The 19,775-nt window shown below is 39.0% G+C and overlaps 1 protein-coding gene across 1 annotated transcript in view; it reads right to left on the bottom strand.

The window, feature by feature from the left end:
- Positions 1-1,592: 1,592 nt before the first annotated feature.
- Positions 1,593-19,775, bottom strand: part of LOC124544858 (phosphatidylserine decarboxylase proenzyme, mitochondrial) — a 116,845-nt gene continuing 98,662 nt past the window's right edge. Inside the window, exons 7-8 of the mRNA XM_047123570.1 lie at positions 14,903-15,063; positions 1,593-1,967 (exon numbers count right to left, since the gene is read on the bottom strand). Coding sequence (XP_046979526.1) covers positions 1,737-1,967; positions 14,903-15,063 — 392 coding nt within the window. The 3' untranslated portion in view covers positions 1,593-1,736. The remainder of the gene's footprint in view (positions 1,968-14,902; positions 15,064-19,775) is intronic.

The following is a 19,775-nucleotide window of genomic DNA, read 5'->3' as shown; positions in this document are numbered from 1 at the left end:
TTGGGCAGACAGAATGTTCATGTGACAACATGAGACGAGGTCTGTCTAAAAAGTATCTGACCTTTAATTTTCCTGCGCAAAATAGAGACAATAGCATGGCACCACTGTACACAGTAAAGGAAGAGACCTTTATGCGCATGTGTGAATTTTGTCCCCAACTTCCAGCACATCAGTCGCTGCCCGTCGGACACTGAATGAGGTGCTACACAACACGTTCGTCAGATTACCGATTCTCTCAAGATGACTGAATGTGTTGAGCAAAGATATTGCATCAAATTTTGTCAAAAGCTTGGTGATTCTCAAAGCGAAACAATTCATAAGATTCAGATACTATGGGTGTAACACACAAATTATGGAGTGGTTCAACCAATTCAAAAGTGGCCGGACATCAGCGGAGAGTGACCAGCATTCTGGCAGGCCCCAAACTGCTCGGAGTGCAGCTGTTGTTGAGAGGGTGCAAAATTTGGTGATGGCAGGGCATCGTTTGACTGTGCGGGAGATTGCCCAAGAGGTTGGAATGAGTAAAGATTCTGCATAAATTTTGCATAATGATTTGAACATGCTCCGAGTGGCTGCGAAACTCGTGCCCAAGTTGTTGTCACCAGAACAAAAAAACCTCTATTTTGACATTGCACAGGACCTTCTGGACACCACTAACACTGATCCTGGGCTTCTGAACACCATAACTGGAGATGAGTCACGAGTGTACAGGTATGACCCAGAAACAAAAAGAGCATTGTCGCAATGGAAGCATACCGAGTTTCCAAGGCCAAAGATCATCATGAATATGCGTTGGAGGGGCAAACAGTGACAAAGGAATACTATCAAGATATTCTCCGGTGACTCTGTGATGCAGTTCGGCAAAAGACCAGATGTGGACAGTGAAAAACTGGCAACTGCATCATGACAACGGCCCCGCATATTCATCCCACCTGGTCCAAAATTTCTCGGCCAAACATGGAATTATAGGCGTTCACCAACCTCTCTACTCTCCAGACGTGGCTCCTTGCAAATTCTGGTTGTTTCCAAAATTGAAGACGCCACTGAAAGGATCCCGTTTTGATAGGAGAGAAGAGATAATGCGGAACACGACGACGGAGCTGAACACCATCCCAAAAGACGACTTCCAGAGGTGTTTCCAGCAGTGAAAGGATCAGTGGGCTAAGTGTGTACAAGCACAAGGGGCGTCCTTTGAAGGGGATTAGGGTCCCAATCCTGTTGGGTCTTCGAAATATTTTTTCTGGCCAAAGGTCGGATACTTTTTAGACAGCCCGTATATGGCACTTTTGGCTGGCTAAATTAAGAGAAAATATCAGTGTACAAACAACGTTGTCCTTTTCACTTACAATTTTGGTGATAGTTGTGATAAAGGACAAATGAAGGGGTGGACACTTAAGCAATAAGATGACTCTGGCAACACTAGGATTGCCAGTACATAAAATTACCCAAGTGCACTGTGAAACAGTTTGTGAGAAAAGAACAGCATGGACCTCCCAACAACCCAGAAAACAGTGGCCCACTTGAAATTTTAAATTCAATGGCTGTTTTCACTGTTAGATATATAGGTAACAATAACTAAAATGACAATCCAGTTTCACTTTTATCATCAATTTATAAACCACATACAAAAATGTTTTCAGTTATATTTCATATACAAAGATATATATATATCTTACAAAAAGGAACTAGAACAATCACAACAAAATAAATAGCACATATGTATATATTTTCTGAATTTATGCTAGGCATTCACTGATTGCTTCACCAACAAGTATCCTCTGACCATGTTCCACACGAAAAGTGAAATCTGGTGGTGCCTCAAATAGAACAACAATGGTTGAGCCCATACGAAATTCACCAAAAAGCTCTCCCTTCTCTATGTGGACTGGACCACCACCCTCACCAGACAGGAAGAGGTCTCTTCGCTTTTCGCCGCGACGCCACTTTCTCTCATTTGTTTTAAGGCTCTATCAAAAACAAAAAATATAAATGTAAAACAGTCTTTCTTTGTTGGAATGTGATCAAACTGACAATACAGGTGACCAGTAAGGCAGTGAGCACCACTTAAGCCACAAGTCAATGTTAATAATATTTTCAATTAAAAACACCGCACAGCTCAGTCAAATTATGCATATTACTGGAGAACATGGCTAAGGATGATGTGATGAGCATTCACAATAAGCTGTACAAGTTGTTAACCATTCATCATTTGTAAAGCAAGAAGATGTTCTTCCCCGAAAAACTCAGTGACGGGGAGAGAATTTCTGTCTTACATGGAAGTTTGCTGGCAGAGTTTTCTTGAAGCAATGTAGTAGCTTCAAATGCTGACAGCTGTGCTATACTATTACTTTTTTAAACAAGTGAATATTTGGCATAGTGAATTGCAAGTATTTGTAAAATGTAATTTAGAAATACACTAACAGAAATAATGAGATGGCCCTTTAAAACTAGTATTGCATTTTGTACTAGAAGTAACTGCACAGAGAGATACGTATAAATGAACAGTGCTAATGTACTTGCTTTTTTTTCAGAAACACTATACTAAAGTAATTTTACATCTTAGATTCAGTACGACAAAATAAATTTTACTACAGTACCCAGTCAATTTCTAGCGCCACAGTATAACCTTATCATCTTTCCGCACACTGAGCAGTTTATAAGATAATAGTTTTACAATGCATAATTTTGCAAGTTTTATCTACCTCTAGTATACAAGTGAGTCATCTATGCTGTTAATGTCACATATTTCAAGAACTGTTTAAAATATTGTAGTTCTTTTTTCACTCAGATGAACTGTTTGAAAGTTCTCACCAAACAACATACTGTCTCCTGACTTAGTAATGTTACATAAATATTTGTATCAACTTATTTTATCTTAAATGGAACTATAGTATTTGTGCTAACAACACTGCTGATCTGAAAGAAACAACTTTGATGGAATTTCACTCCAAGAAATTTGATAGATAGCATGTGAGAAATTAAAGTATTTAAAACTTAAGTTTTGTCTGTACTGAACAGCAAACAGATAGCTGACTTATACGAATCAACTGTCATGCCTGGCTGATAGGTCATTTTGGCTTGATGCAGTCGGGTTATACTAACTGCAAATTCAAAACAGTAAAGAAAAGTTTCATTTAAACCTTATACGTATTACACTTAGATACAAGAAGTCTAGGGGTTATTCATCAGTTAACCAAGACAACAGTTATGGTTTTGTTTATGCCAGAACCTTTAAAGAAAAAAGACTGTTCTAAATTGTGTCAATATGTAATGTGAGATACAACTTCTTTAAATAACAATCTCAAATGCGAAAAAAAGTTAACGTGATTTTAATTTTGAGACATGTATTTACTTTGTAAAATTTACATAAAAAGGTTCTTATCTCCCACTACGGTGGGATGTAGTTGAATTAAATCAGGTGATGCTAAAGGAAGCAGATTAGGAAACAAATGAGACACTTGAAGTAACAGATGAGTTTTGCTATTTAGGCAGCAAAATAAATGATAATGGTTGAAGTAGAGAGGATAGAAAATGTAGACTGGCAATGGTAAGAAAAGCATTTCTGAAGAAGAGAAATCTGTGAACATCAAATATACATTTAAATGTTAGGAAGTCCTTTCTGAAGATATTTGTCTGGAGTGTTGCCATATGTTGTTGCTGTTGTGGTCTTCAGTCCTGAGACTGGTCTGATGCAGCTCTCCATGCTACTCTATCCTGTGCAAGCTTCTTCATCTCCCAGTACCTACTGCAACCTACATCCGTCTGAATCTGCCTAGTGTATTCATCTCTTGGTCTCCCTCTACGATTTTTACCCTCCATGCTGCCCTCCAATACTAAATTTTGTGATCTCCTGATGCCTCAGAACATGTCCTACCAACCGATCCCTTCTTCTTGTCAAGTTGTGCCACAAACTCCTCTTCTCCCCAATCCTATTCAATACCTCCTCATTAGTTATGTGATCTACCCATCTAATCTTCAGCATCCTTCTGTAGCACCACATTTCGAAAGCTTCTATTCTCTTCTTGTCCAAAGTATTTAACATCCATGTTTCACTTCCGTGCATGGCTACACTCCCTACAAATACTTTCAGAAACGACTTCCTGACATTTAAATCTATACTCGATGTTAACAAATTTCTCTTCTTCAGAAACACTTTCCTTGCCATTGCCAGTCTACATTTTATATCCTCTCTACTTTGACCATCATGAGTTATTTTGCTCCCCAAACAGCAAAACTCCTTTACTACTTTAAGTGTCTCATTTACTAATCTAATTCCCTCAGCTTCACCCGAGTTAACTCGACTACATTCCATTATCCTTGTTTGGCATTTGTTGATGTTCATCTTATATCCTTCTTTCAAGACACTGTCCATTCCGTTCAACTGCTCTTCCAAGTCCTTTGCTGTCTCTGACAGAATTACAATGTCATCGGCGAACCTCAAAGTTTTTATTTCTTCTCCATGGATTTTAATACCTACTCCAAATTTTTCTTTTGTTTCCTTCACTGCTTGCTCAATATACAGATTGAGTAACATTGGGGATAGGTTACAACCCTGTCTCACCCCCTTCCCAACCACTGCTTCCCTTTCATGTCCCTCAAGTCTTACAACTGCCATCTGCTTTCTGAACAAATTGTAAATAGCCTTTCGCTACCTGTATTTTACCCCTGCCACCTTCAGAATTTGAAAGAGAGTATTCCAGTCAACATTGTCAAAAGCTTTCTCTAAGTCTACAAATGCTAGAACGTAGGTTTGCCTTTCCTTAATCTATTTTCTAAGTCGTAGGGTCAGTATTCCCTCCCGTGTTACAACATTTCTACGGAATCCAAACTGATCTTCCCCAAGGTCAGCTTCTACCAGTTTTTCCATTCACCTGTACAAAATTCGCCTTAATATTTTGCAGCTGTGACTTATTAAACTGATAGTTCGGTAATTTTCACATCTGTCAACACCTGCTTTCTTTGGGATTGTAATTATTATATTCTTCTTGAAGTCTGAGAGTATTTCGCCTGTCTCAAACATCTTGCTCACCAGATGGTAGAGTTTTGTCAGGACTGGCTCTCCCAAGGCTGTCAGTAGTTCTAATGAAATGTTGTCTACTCCTGGGGCCTTGTTTCGACTCAGGTCTTTCAGTGCTCTGTCAAACTCTTCACGCAGTTTCATATCTCCCATTTCACCTTGATCTACATCCTCTTCCATTTCCATAATACTGTCCTCAAGTACATTGCCCTTGTACGAGGTGCATTCAAGTTCTAAGGCCTCCGATTTTTTTTTCTAATTAACTACTCACCTGAAATCGATGAAACTGGCATTACTTCTCGACGTAATAGCCCTGCAGATGTACACATTTTTCACAACGCTGACGCCATGAGTCCATGGCAGCGGCGAAGGCTTCTTTAGGAGTCTGTTTTGACCACTGGAAAATCGCTGAGGCAATAGCAGCACGGCTGGTGAATGTGCGGCCACGGAGAGTGTCTTTCATTGTTGGAAAAAGCCAAAAGTCACTATGAGCCAGGTCAGGTGAGTAGGGAGCACGAGGAATCACTTCAAAGTTGTTATCACGAAGAAACTGTTGCGTAATGTTAGCTCGATGTGCGGGTGCGTTGTCTTGGTGAAACAGCACACGCGCAGCCCTTCCCGGACGTGTTTGCTGCAGTACAGGAAGGAATTTGTTCTTCAAAACATTTTCGTAGGGTGCACCTGTTACCATAGTGCCCTTTGGAACGCAGTGGGTAAGGATTACGCCCTCGCTATCCCAGATGGACACCATCATTTTTTCAGCACTGGCGGTTACCTGAAATTTTTTTGATGGCGGTGAATCTGTGTGCTTCCATTGAGCTGACTGGCGCTGTGTTTCTGGATTGAAAAATGGCATCCACGTCTCATCCATTGTCACAACCGACGAAAAGAAAGTCCCATTCATGGTGTTGTTGCGCGTCAACATGCCACGCGGGCAGCCATGTGGTCGTCCGTCTGCATTCGTGGCACCCACCTGGATGATACTTTTTGCATTTTCAGGTCGTCATGCAGGATTGTGTGCACAGAACCCACAGAAATGCAAACTCGGGAGGCGATGAGTTCAACAGTCATTCGGCGATCCCCCAAAACAATTCTCTCCACTTTCTTGATCATGTCGTCATAGCGGCTTGTGCGAGCCCGAGGTTGTTTCGGTTTGTTGTCACACGATTTTCTGCCTTCATTAAACTGTCGCACCCATGAACGCACTTTCGACACATCCATAACTCCATCACCATATGTCTCCTTCAACTGTTGATGAATTTCAATTGGTTTCACGCCATGCAAATTCAGAAAACGAATGATTGCACGCTGTTCAAGTAAGGAAAATGTCGCCCTTTTAAGTATTTAAAACAGTTCTCATTCTCGCCGCTGGCAGTAAAATTCCATCTGCCGTACGGTGCTGCCATCTCTGGGACACATTGACAATGAACGCAGCCTCATTTTAAAACAATGCGCATGTTTCTATCTCTTTCCAGTCCGGAGAAAAAAAATCGGAGGCCTTAGAACTTGAATGCACCTCGTATAGACTCTCTATATACTCTTTCCACCTTTCTGCTTTCCCTTCTTTGCTTAGAACTGGGTTTCCATCTGAGCTCTTGATATTCATACAAGTGGTTCTCTTTTCTCCAAAGGTCTCTTTAATTTTCCTGTAGGCAGTATCTATCTTACCCCTAGTGAGAGAAGCCTCTACATCCTTACATTTGTCCTCTAGCCACCCTGCTTAGCCATTTTGCACTTCCTGTCGATCTCATTTTTGAGACGTTTGTATTCCTTTTTGCCTATTTCATTTAATGCATTTTTATATTTTCTCCTTTCATCAATTAAATTCAATATTTCTTCTGTTACCCAAGGATTTCTGCTAGCCCTTGTCTTTTTACCTACTTGATCCTCTGCTGCCTTCACTACTTCATCCCTCAGAGCTACCCATTCTTCTTCTACTGTATTTCTTTCCCCCAATCCTGTCAATTGTTCCCTTATACTCTCCCTGAAACACTGTACAACCTCTGGTTTAGTCAGTTTATCCAGTTCCCATCTCCTTAAATGCCCACCTTTTTGCAGTTTCTTCAGTTTTAATCTACAGTTCATAACCAACAGATTGTGGTCAGAGTCTACATCTGCCCCTGGAAATGTCTTACAATTTAAAACCTGGTTCCTAAATCTCTGTCTTACCATTATATAATCTATCTGATACCTTCTAGTATCTCCAGGGTTCTTCCATGTACACAACCTTCTTTTATGATTCTTGAACCAAGTGTTAACTATGATTAAGTTATGCTCTGTGCAAAATTCTACCAGGCAGCTTCCTCTTTCATTTCTTAACCCAATCCATATTCACCTACTATGTTTCCTTCGATCCCTTTTCCTACTATCGAATCCCAATCACCCACGAGTTAATTTTTCGTCTCCCTTCACTATATATGGAATTGAAACATGGGTGATAAACAGTTTAGATAAAAAGAGAATAGAAGCTTTCAAAATATGGTGCTACAGAAGAATGCCGAAGATTAGATGGGTCAATCCCGTAACTAATGAGGAAGTACTTAATAGAACTAGGGAGACAAGAAATTTGTGGCACAACTTGGCCAAAAGAAGGGACCGGTTGACAGGACACATTCCGAGACATCGAGGGATCACCAATTTAGTATTTGGGGGAAATGTAGGGGGTAAAAATTGTAGGCGGAGATCAATAGATGAATAAAGTAATCACATTCAGGAAGACAAAGGTTGCAGTGCTTATTCAACCAGTCTTTGCACTGAAGACCACAACAGTCTGGAGTTATTGGTACTTGTGCATACATTTCATCTTTGAGTCCACGACAGAGAAAATTCCTGTGGCATCAAATCAGGCAAACTCCAACATCAAACATTTGTGCTCCACTGGCTCTCATACTGAACTTTGCTCTGGCAGTGTGGGTTGTCAGCAGTCCTCAAAGCACATTTTAGATTTTCACAATTTATAAACATTGCGTCATTGGTAACAGATAATGCTCTGATTGGTGAAGTGACACATGATATGGATAAAAAGATTTACGTGCAAAATGCAAAAACACTGCACTAGATTGTTCCAGAGCCACTTGCAACTTCTCTACATTTAACATGTAGATTTCAGCAAAAAATGTCAGAACATCTATTTCGTTTACTCTGCTCATTACAGCCATTAGTCTGTGCGTTTTATTCCATTGTCCTTGCCATAACAATATTTTGCACATTTACAAAATTGTCAGAACACCTTTGTGTTTACAACTCATTTATTTCAGCATTATGCATAAATAGCAGCATAGGTAATTTATTGTGATTTGGGAAAGTTTTCATTTTATTACCAAGACTGCCTGAAAAAGAGGTTGAGACAGAGAGAGGAAGAGAATCTAAAAATCGCTTCTCTGCCTTATGCTGGCCCAATATCTGGAAAGATTGGCAGACTCATAATTAGTGTGAGTAGATAACTTGTTATACAGTCCAATGTAACAATGATGTAAATTTCCACAGAATGATAGGTTGTCATGCGTAATGCACACTGTAATCATATCTACCACATTATGTTATTCTAAAGTAATGTAATAAGCAGTGACTGTTATGGTCTCTGTAGAAAGAAACACTAGAAACTAGTACTATGTAACCTTGATATGAACAGTGTGTGTTTCTCTTTTGCTAATGAAGGCTGTGGCCGAAAGCTTTGTGTCTCTTTTAATTTTGCCTGTCTGTAATTTAATGTGTCTCCTTTATGGTAAGTAGCACTCTATCTTTTCCTAGATTGTTGATATTCCTAGCTGGAGTTTCCATTGTCTGAATACAGTCTTCCCGATACCAACCAGTTGCAAGTACAACTTTCACAACACGCCACGTAGGTAAAAATGTTACTGACACCTAGTTTACTAGTCTTTGCATATTTCTTTAAAGGCATACTATCAGCTGCTACCTTATGCTTTATAAAATGCAGCTCTGATCCTTCTTTTCCCCCATCACAGTAAAGTTAGAACTATTGTGAAATGCAAGTACAGTGACTCAAAGAATTAACTGCTACACTGAAATGAAATGATAATTTTGATTAGTGTCATTTAATTAGTTAAAGATATTCAGCACTATACATTTTTAAAAGACAATAATTCTGGCACATGAAATAGTTTCATAGTATTACGTTTCTGTAAGTCACCACAGTATTAGCTAGCAACACCATTTTTCTAATATTACATTTTTTAAAAATTTATTTTCAAAATTTGCAACATTAACTTTTTTGCACGCTTAATAATAACCTTGTGTGTGTGTGTGTGTGTGAAGTTATTACATAACTCCAGCACTGATAGTTCTTACTATAAATCATTAACTGCATCTCTGTCAACCTTGCTTGAATCATATGATTTCATTTCAAAAACATACACGTGAAGGTATAGTACTTGTAGTGTGCTTGCTTGACATTTTTTGTTGTTAACACAACATTGGGTGTCCAATTAGCCTACACTCAATATTTGTTATTAAGAAAAATGTTTACACAGTAAAACTTGGAAGGCTATGTTGTTAGATGTATGTTTCACAGGATACCGGCACAGTTGCAAGAAAACAGACCTGCGTCAAATGCGATAGCACGCACTGGCAATCTAAACATATCAAGTTTAAGTCATCAACTTGCTTGTGACATACATTACCTAATATTAACTGTATATTTAATATCAGTTTTGTTGAAGCACATTATGCTTTAAAATTTTTGAGCCCTGTGAAACTTAAGGATTACTGCTTTGTTTTTCTACTTCTTACTGAATTTAGCAACATGACTGTATTGACCTAAAATAATGTTTTAAGTACTATAGCAAAACTTCACACATTTCAATATGTGCTAGAGATACAAACTGAAAGTGAGGGCATGAAAAGTCCTCTTCAGTAAAGAGATTTCCATGACAGAAAATAGTCCTAATTTATTACATTACCTTTACAAAACACCTGCAGTTATGAACTACTGTCATACTTTCAAAAGATACACCATAATTTATAAATTTCTTCCATACTGACTATTTTCAGATCACAAGCTGCATAACCAAATTTTTAATGTTCACAAATACTAGTTGATCCTGCCAAAATTGGCAGTATAAAAGATGCAGTGGCACTACAGGGAGACCAGAAGGTATTATCTACAGGCAATACCTATGTAAAAGAGTGATGACAAGAGTTATGTTGACATGTGCAACTATGACTAAAATGAATGGTTAATCTAAAGGTAAATGCTGGTACGTAAAATTTGCTAAACTGGATATGAATGAGTGCCTGATGTAAAACAGTTCCACCAACCTGTGTATACTACTAGAAATTAGATGAACAGTGTCAACAGTCCCAGACAGTAGGAAATGGGGCACATAAACACTAAGAAAACATTCTGTATTTCTGACACCACCCAAGTATTTATCAGTATCCATAATTAAATAAAAAGGTGAAGCTTAACTTGAGGCGTAGCGCCTTCGCATCGCTCCTGTCACTTGTTAGGACGATATCGTTATAGTCATGAGTCATCGACAGATGTCACCAGCTGACATGGACCTGAGTTACAGAGCTGCACATAGTTGTACTAGTAGGCAGCAGAGGTCAGCAGTTGACAGACAGTGCTAGCAGTCATAGTCAAAACAATGTTGTAAAGTTATGTTTGATTAATATTTAATGTATTTGCATAATTCTAATAGTTTTATATGTGTAGTAATTAGCAGTGTGAGTGTTGTATGAGTGAAGAAGAATAGAAGTAAATGAAAATTGTTTTGTTATTTCGCAAAGTACCAGTTAAACTATACAGGGGATTTACTATAATTAAATGTGCAGTCCGTTTATGGTATTAATAAATCGTGAGTCGAACACAAATTAATCGGTAATTTCAGAAGGAGTAATTTAAGTTTGATACCTTTCTAAATTTATTTATTTAGCAATTGCTATAGAAAGAAATGTTTTACTATGATTGGTCATTGAAGTAAAGTGCGGGATAATACTGCAACCTGGTTTGCTGTTTGTGATATCAGCCAATCAGAAAAATGCAGGCTCGCGCCAATCTATGCTGGGAACAAAGCCTCTGGTGTGATCTAGGGAAGTTTAGCCAGAGGGTTCGAACTAGTAACATCTCATTGAAAGCAGCTCCGACGAAAGTACCGTAAAATCGCGGAAAAATGCTAATTACGAGTTCCCGAAGTGGTACAAAGTGTATTTAAGTGAACAGTATAGTGAAGGTCGTGTGGAATTTCAGACGGAATATCAAAATTATTGCTTCTGACTGTTAGTTACAACTGCGTGGCGTGTTGTGCGATCTAAGACTGGAACAGGTATTACATGTAGAGCAGAGTGCACAACATTTGAGTGAGCATTTTCATAACTAAACGATCTGGTGAACTCTATTAACTTCGGTAACGGGTGTAAATACCATAAACTGGCTACATGTGTGACTGTGGATTGCGTGTGAACTTTACATTGTGTTTCACTTAGTACGGACTTGGCACTATTAACTGTGATCTTTATCGTAAAAATACACCTGAAAATTTACATTGCCAAGTTAAAACTTTTATTTCAGTGCTAGCCACATCCCGTTTACCGGACAATTCTATGTATGTTGCGACCTGCAATAGACAGTAGTGGTCTAGTATTTTCTACTATAGCTTTTAGCTAGACAAATGAACATTGCTGGACATTGGCAGGGCGGTGAAAAGAAACGTGCCACGCCGCAAACTGTGTGAACCTTTATGAGAAATCTTCCTCATGGAACATTATATCTTGGAAGATGACGCTAAGGTACCGAGAGAACAGTTAAAATGAACAAACTCTAAAATATTTAAATGTTGAATTAAGCTATAAGTAGCACCATGACATGCAGATTATCTCATTACTATATGTGAGTGTTTCAAAAACACTGCATAAAGGTGCATGAGAAGACATAATGAAGGTGAAAAGTACTGATTTTTAGACCATGAACTATGTGGTAAATGCAATTGCAAAAGTGCCCAAAAACTCTCTTCAGGAAGGTGCAAACAAAATTATACTTAGGTTACAATGCAGACGCGCGCGCCCCCACACACACACACACACACACACACACACACACACACGTGCGCACCCACGCGCACACACACACACGCACAGACAGACTTTTACAGCTACTTTGTGCTGCTCAACATACAATGCAGTTTTTTGTGTGTGTGTGTGTGTGTGTGTGTGTGTGTGTGTGTGTGTGTCTCAATGTCTCTACTGTTTGTTGAGTTGTTAACTTTACTCCTCAATGATTTACCACGTGCTACACTATGTTCACTGTTCTAATGTATTATCTTGTTGCAAGGACATGTTGGCATACTAATGGTAAAATTATTCTGCAAGTATGTTAAATGTCGCAATGCCTAGTAAAACTGTCAGATGGTCAGCAGAACATCAGTATATGACGACACAAGAGAACACTCAGTTTAGTTGCTGAGTATGTGAATTTTGGCCAGCTAATGCAATGGAGTAAGAAACAGCATTGGTAGATATATAATTCCTTTCCATGTGGTGCTTTGAATCACAATGGTAACAAGCCAGTCTATTATGACTTTTTGAGTAGTAATGAAAGTTGTAGTGAATATCATCCAGGAAATAATGTGCACCTGACATAACATTGGTAAGCAGTAACTTTATTTTTATCATCACTGGTGTATGAGAAGCTTGGAGTTTTGATACCCAATACCCAAAATGCTATCTTTTTCACTGGTTCAAACCAGTTTACCAGGCCCCATAACAAAGGTGATTACAGAGCAAAGATTGCCTTCAATGTACCCTTGTTACAATTATTGAATAATTCCCATGCCCACATCCAAGAATATCTGCTACTGATGAAACTTGCAACACACACAAATTCTTGAAGTTTGGTTGCAGCTATAAACAGATTTATAGTGTGGAACTATGTGACGATAAATTTTCTTAAGGGAATTAAAAGCAGCCGTGGTAGACAAGTAATTCTCTAAATTATTATGAAAGAGATGCAATCCACTACAGTCTGCCATTTTTTAAACCAATTCACTCACTTTGTTCAATATGTCTGTCATCTGCTCCTTCAAAAAATAAGATGCAGAACAACGCAAATTTTACGACTAGTTAAGTGATACATTGAATTCTAGTCTGAGAAGCAACTTGTTGATTTATAGGAGATTAAAAATGAGATTAAGAGGCTAAGAACCTTTTCCTGAAATAACGAAAAGTGTGAGGTAATCCACATGAGTTCCAAAAGAAATCCGTTGGAATTCGATTGCTCGATAAATAGAACAATACTCAAGGCTGTCAATTCAACTAAGTACATGGGTGTTAAAATTATGAACAACTTCACTTGGAAAGACCACATAGATAATATTGTGGGGAAGGCGAGCCAAAGGTTGTGTTTCATTGGCAGGACACTTAGAAGATGCAACAAGTCCACTAAAGAGACAGCTTACACTACACTCGTTCGTCCTCTGTTAGAATATTGCTGCGCGGTGTGGGATCCTTACCAGGTGGGATTGATGGAGGACATCGAAAGGGTGCAAAAAAGGGCAGCTCGTTTTGTATTATCCCATAATAGGGGAGATAGTGTGGCAGATATGACACGCGAGTTGGGATGGAAGTCATTAAAGCAAAGACTTTTTCGTCACGGTGAGATCTATTTACGAAATTTCGGTCACCAACTTTCTCTTCCGAATGCGAAAATATTTTGTTGAGCCCAACCTACATAGGTAGGAATGATCATCAAATTAAATAAGATAAATCAGGACTCGAACAGAAAGGTTTAGGTGTTCGTTTTTCCCGCATGCTGTTCGGGAGTGGAATGGTAGAGAGATAGAATGATTGTGGTTCGATGAGCCCCCTGCCAAGCACTTAAATGTGAATTGCAGAGTAGTCATGCAGATGTAGATGTAAAAGAGTAGTTGTCAAATCATATGGAACTGTGGGTCATTCTACATAGACAAAAACATTTTTACTTGAAAACAGGGAGTAGTGAGTTTCATATGAAATACGCAAGAGAAAATATGTTATTTCTTTAGGCAGCCAATCTAACCAAAAGAGAACTAGCAACAAGCTGCTGCATTCTTTTAATTAAAAGGTTAAATTATATCATAAATAAAAAGAATGTTTAATCAAAAAATAAAAATAATAAAAAAATACAATCACAGTAAGATGGAAGGAAGAATTTTAATTTATTCAGGGCAGTGTTTCAGAAAATATGGTGGTTAATATGACAATGACAATGAGGTATTTTTGTCAGTGCATATCAATCAGCTAATACGCAGTATAAGCCTCAAATTCTTGAAATCTATACGAGTTTGGTGTTCGAAAACGGATTATAGTAACTAACAGTGTGGAAAGTGAATCAGTACAGAAGGGTCATTTGAAGGATTCCCTCTTTTCCCTGTTTCTTCTAACACATTTTTAATTTTCTGATAAAGTTATTTGAAATATGACACAACTTTTCTCGTTTATTGCTTTTATCCCTATACATTATGAAACAATTAAGGGGAATTTAATACTAACTGTATCATCAGAACAGTGTACACAACTTTTATAACTGATTTTCCTGTAATTTAGTATAATATTTCTAATTTCTCTAAAAACAGCAGAAATTTCAGTTTAATGGCAGAGAATTCTAGTTTTCAAGAAACTGGCTCTAATTTTGAGTGCCATCAAAATGAGAAATATAACACAAACATTATTTTCTAACTTGTGATATGTTTTCCTGGAGACAATCACATAAAATCATGCAAAAATGGAGGAATCTAACTAAGAAAGTCTTAAGTTTTTGTTATCTTCTCCACACAACTATTGAGTTTACTTCAGCATGTTATTTTAATAAGTATGAACACTTTATCTTGCAGTCTTTGCAGCTCATTATTTTCATTTTATGATGCAGTATGACAAGTGACACACACTTACCGGATCACAGTACACTCTGATGCAACCCACATTAGTGGCCCCAACTGCAGTCATAGAGAAGAAACCATGCTTCCACTGTCCTATGTAGACAGCTCGCTCATTTAGTGAGAAGAGCTCTGGAACAACCTGAGCCACAACTGGGTTAACACTCAAGAGTTCTCCTGCAATCAAACACAAGAGGCAATAAAATATTTGCATTTGAAACAAAACAAGTAAGAATGGTGGGGTTCCTGCATTAACATTTTGAAAAGCTGGAGATTAAAAATAAGTGGATCCAACAGACTAGTTATGTTTACAGAAATCGCAATGTAAAAGATTATCAGTATTATAGTTGCGACAAATGACTGTTGTTAAGACCATAAGTATTTTCTAAAAGGTCAAGATGGAAAATTCTCAGCTCAGCAGCGAAACATTGTTTTCAGGTCAAAACTGTAATTATTTATTGCTGATATCTCTTCAAGGCCAATGTGTTTTGTCTGAAATTTTTGTGGCAAATACGTTATACTACTCAAGAGCTAATAGTAAAGTCATATGGTGTGATTCATTCAGAGACCTCAAAGGACAGGTTCAGCTACCCAAGTAGAAAGTTATTTCCTATCCTTCATACACATTGGCACATTTCCTCCGTGAAATGTGAGTTTGTGTGTTGAGTGTATCTGATACGTGTAGATGACTGTAACACTGTCAACAGATAATTTACATGTAAATGCTGCAGCTTGTCACAGTATCCAAAAGTTTAAGATATGAAAACTTTTCCACTTTCAATAGAATTTTTGCATATACATCGAAAACATAGAATTTAAGAAAGCTGTCACTGAAACAATGAAACTTGAGCGAAACCAGTTTTACAAAATGCAGCACATTAAACTACTGTTTAGCTACTGGACATATCAAGTTGTGCATATCATTTTCTGCTAGGGACACAAAATGATTTGCCATAAACTATGAGAGTTGGAACTTTAATAGAGGCAACTATTTATTTACAGCTCGTACAAAACAGATACATGTTTCAAAGTTTTACTGACCTTCAAAGTAGTCACCAGCATTGTGTATAACCCATTGTCAGCGATGTGGAACTTGTAGGATACTCTTAGCAGTGCCAGTTGTATTGACAGTATGAGTGGCGTGGTGTATTGCCCAACGAATTTGCAGCAGTTCTGAAGCGAATGCTGTGAAGTGTTTCCAACAGTTTAGAAATTGAGTTGAACTCACGAGGGCTTAAGTTAGGGGAATTTAGTAGCCGGTATAGCACTTAGCAGTTCCATCAGTCAAACAAATCAGTAACAGATTGCACTGTACTTGCTTGAGCATTGTCCTGCAAAATGATGTTCAGGTCCTGCAGAAAGTGTCATCATCTCTGTCTCTAAGCTTGTCATAGGTTGTGTTCCAAAAATGAACAGCTTAGAGACAGAAGTGATAACACTTTCTGCAGGATCTGACCATCATTTTGCAGGAAAATGCTCAAGCACGTACAGAGCAAGCTGTTACTGATTTGTCTGACTGATGGGGCTGCTAAGTGCTATACCAACTACTGCACTCCCCTGACTTAAGCCCTCTTGAGTTCAACTCCATTTCTTAACTGAAGGAAACACTTCACGGCACTCGCTTCAGAACTGCTACAAATTCGTTGGGCAACAGACCGTGCTGCTTGAACTGTCAACACAACTGGCACTGCTAAGAGTATCCTGTGACTTCCAAATCACTGGCAATGGGTTATACACAATGCTAGTGACTGCTTTGAAGGTCAGTAAAACTTTGAAACATGCATATTTCATGTGAGTTGTAAATAAATAGTTGCCACTATTAAAGTTCCAACCCTCATACATGGTAAGTACAATTACAGTACCTGCAGAAGTCTTCGAAACTCTCTCCAAGAAGATGCAAAAAAACTATATCTTCAAGTTACAATGTGATACTAATATAAGTGTCTCACTCACTCACCCCCCCCCCCCCCCCCTTTCCACTCTTACACATCCCTATACAACTACACTGTGTAATCAGCTGCCACAATGTTGCTGCTCACTACTCCCCCCTTGCATTCATCCTAGTGTTCTGACAACTGATATCACTATTTCACCCTCCCTCCTCCTCCAAACTTAAATTAAACCTTAATTGTCAAAGCTTTACTTGCAAATGTAAGACAGCCCTTGTATTAAGCTATTACACAACGTAAAAACACTGATCTCAAAAAAATAATTGTTTCACCTGTATATATAAGATGATATTGTATTTTTCGAATGACTCATTTGGAGGAAACAACTCACCTTATTCTTAGATAAATATGGTGAATCATTCAATATATTTTATGCAACTAACATTTCAACAAAATTTAATAAACACTGATGTGTTACTTCATGGTGTATCACTTCCGTTTCTGTCAGTGGAATACAAATAATTTAGAGTAAAAGGCACGATACCTGCATTTTGATAGCTATCATCCCTTCTATCATGATGAAGGTGTTACAAAGGCCTTCACAGACAGGCAGCATCAGCGTTAGACTGCAGACAAATCTCCCACACCATACTCCCACTTCCACCTCCCCCCTCCCAATCCTCCACCAACCGACAAGAAGCAGCTGTGACATTCCTTGACTGGAACAGTTTCCCATATCCTTTGCCAAGTATCTGACTACATATCACCATGCCCCAAAGTGAGGAACATTCTACTCACAATCCTTCCCAAAGAAGTACAAGGGGGGGCCCAAAAGAAACTGGACTCCGAGGGCACTGCCAATCGTAGACGTAGTGCAGGGTTCTTACGCTAGATGGTGTTAGTAGAGACCGTCATGATACAGCTGTGCAGACGGCGTCAGTGTAGAGCTGAACGTGCAAGTGTGGTATTGTGTTTCTCTGACTGTTGGCGGGTTACCTCTGCGAAGTCATTACGGCAACTTTAAAATAACAAAGAGTGTGTGTGAAATTTTGTTTCCTGCTTAAAAAAACTGCAACGGAAACACACCAAATGCTTCATTCAGGAAGCTTTCCAGGACGCTATGAGCCGCACACAGGTTTTCGAGTGGTTTGGGTGCTTTAAACATGGTGAGATGTGTGTTGAAGACCAAGCTCATTCTGGACGCCCTTCGACATCGCGACATGAGGAGAACATTGAAAAGATCCGTCAAAAGATCAATGAGGATCGTCGCTAAACGATCGACCAAATTTCAGCAGAGACAGGAATCAGTTGGAGATCGTGCCAGCGGATTTTGAGTGAGCATTTGCACACGAGACGTGTTGCTGCTAAATTTGTTCCGTGCCTTCTCACACAGGAGCAAAAAACCATCCACATGAATGTGTGTCAGGACTTGAAAACAGAGATTCCATGTGATCCAAACTTCTTGAACAAAGTCATTACAGGGGATGAGAGCTGGTGTTACAGGTATGACCCAGAAACCAAGCAAGTGTCAAGCCAGTGGAAGACTCCCAACTCTCCCAGACCAAAAAAGCAAGGCAAGTGAGGTCAAATGTAAAGACGATGATCATTGTCTTTTTTGATGTTCGTGGAATTGTGCATCGGGAATTCGTACCCCCTGGCCAGACTGTTAACCAGCACTTTTACTTGAATGTTTTAAGGCGTCTGCAAGAGGATGTGAGGAGGAAACGCCCGGAACTTTGGCGATCAGGTGACTTGTTTCTGCATCACGACAACACTCCGGCACACATGGCCGTATGAGTGACCCACTATTTGGCATCTCAGAGCTGGTCTGTTGTTCCCCACGCTCCGTATTTGTCGGACCTAGCCCCATGTGACTTTTTCCTATTTCCACAAATGAAAAAAACATGGAAAGGGGAGTGTTATGACGATGTGGAGGTGGTAAAAACAGCTTCGCAAAGGGCACTGGACAATATCAAACTTGAAGAGTCCCAAACATGCTTCCAACAATGGGAGAAGAGACTTGACAAGTGCATCGCATGTAATGGAGAGTATTTTGAAGGTGACTGAAGTAATTTTGTAAAAAGGTTCATCAATAAATTTTTTATGACAACAATCCGGTTTCTTTTGGGTCCCCCCTCGTATTCTGCTCCACACCTATCTATGCAATATTCTAGTTCACCCTTATATCGTACCTACCCACGCACCTTGTCACATGGGTCATACCACTGTGGAACATCCAGCTGCAGGACCTATATAGTACAAACACACACACACACACACACACACAAACACACACACACACACACACACACACACACACACACACACACACACACCGTATCCTCCTCATGTCCTGTCACAGGCTTATCCTACCTCATCTGAGCCAGCATTTTATGTGGGTATGACCACCCAAATGAACGGACATCGCTACAGTAACCAGGTCTATTTCAATGGTTGCTGTGCAACTTATGACATCTGGATTTCTCCAACAACAGCTTCTTTAAATTACGTACATTTGAGTTTTCCTTAAAACACATCATTCAGTCCCATAATACTCTTCTGGTGTTGCATATCATTCCAAAAGAGTGATGTGTAGTGTTACCTCTATCTTAGCAATGAATGAAACTCCAGAACTATACAAAGACATCATTTAATACTCAGAAGAGTGTGACTGTTATGCATTTACTTCTAGGTGGTAAATACCCGGGAGGGGCAATGTGTATCTTCAGAGCTGAACGACAACTGTGTTTACTACGCAAGTGGCAGTATCTACACAGTTCATGAATCATGGACCCCAGGTAGGGGAACAACACTGGCCCTGGAGCATGAGCTAAAGATGACAATAGGGAAAGCAACTAAAGCAAACAAAAGAATTTGACATGTGTATTCATTCTATGGAATATCCAGGATGGATGTAACAATCTTAAGAAGAGGATAGTTTCTACTCAGCGTCTCTGTTATATGATGAATAGCAACTATCCTTTTCATAATACTGATTCT

This window comes from Schistocerca americana, chromosome 8 (genome assembly GCF_021461395.2).
Source record: "Schistocerca americana isolate TAMUIC-IGC-003095 chromosome 8, iqSchAmer2.1, whole genome shotgun sequence".
NCBI classification, from domain to species: domain Eukaryota; kingdom Metazoa; phylum Arthropoda; class Insecta; order Orthoptera; family Acrididae; genus Schistocerca; species Schistocerca americana.
Note: the sequence above shows the minus strand (reverse complement) of the source record. Positions and strands in the feature narration are given on the sequence as shown.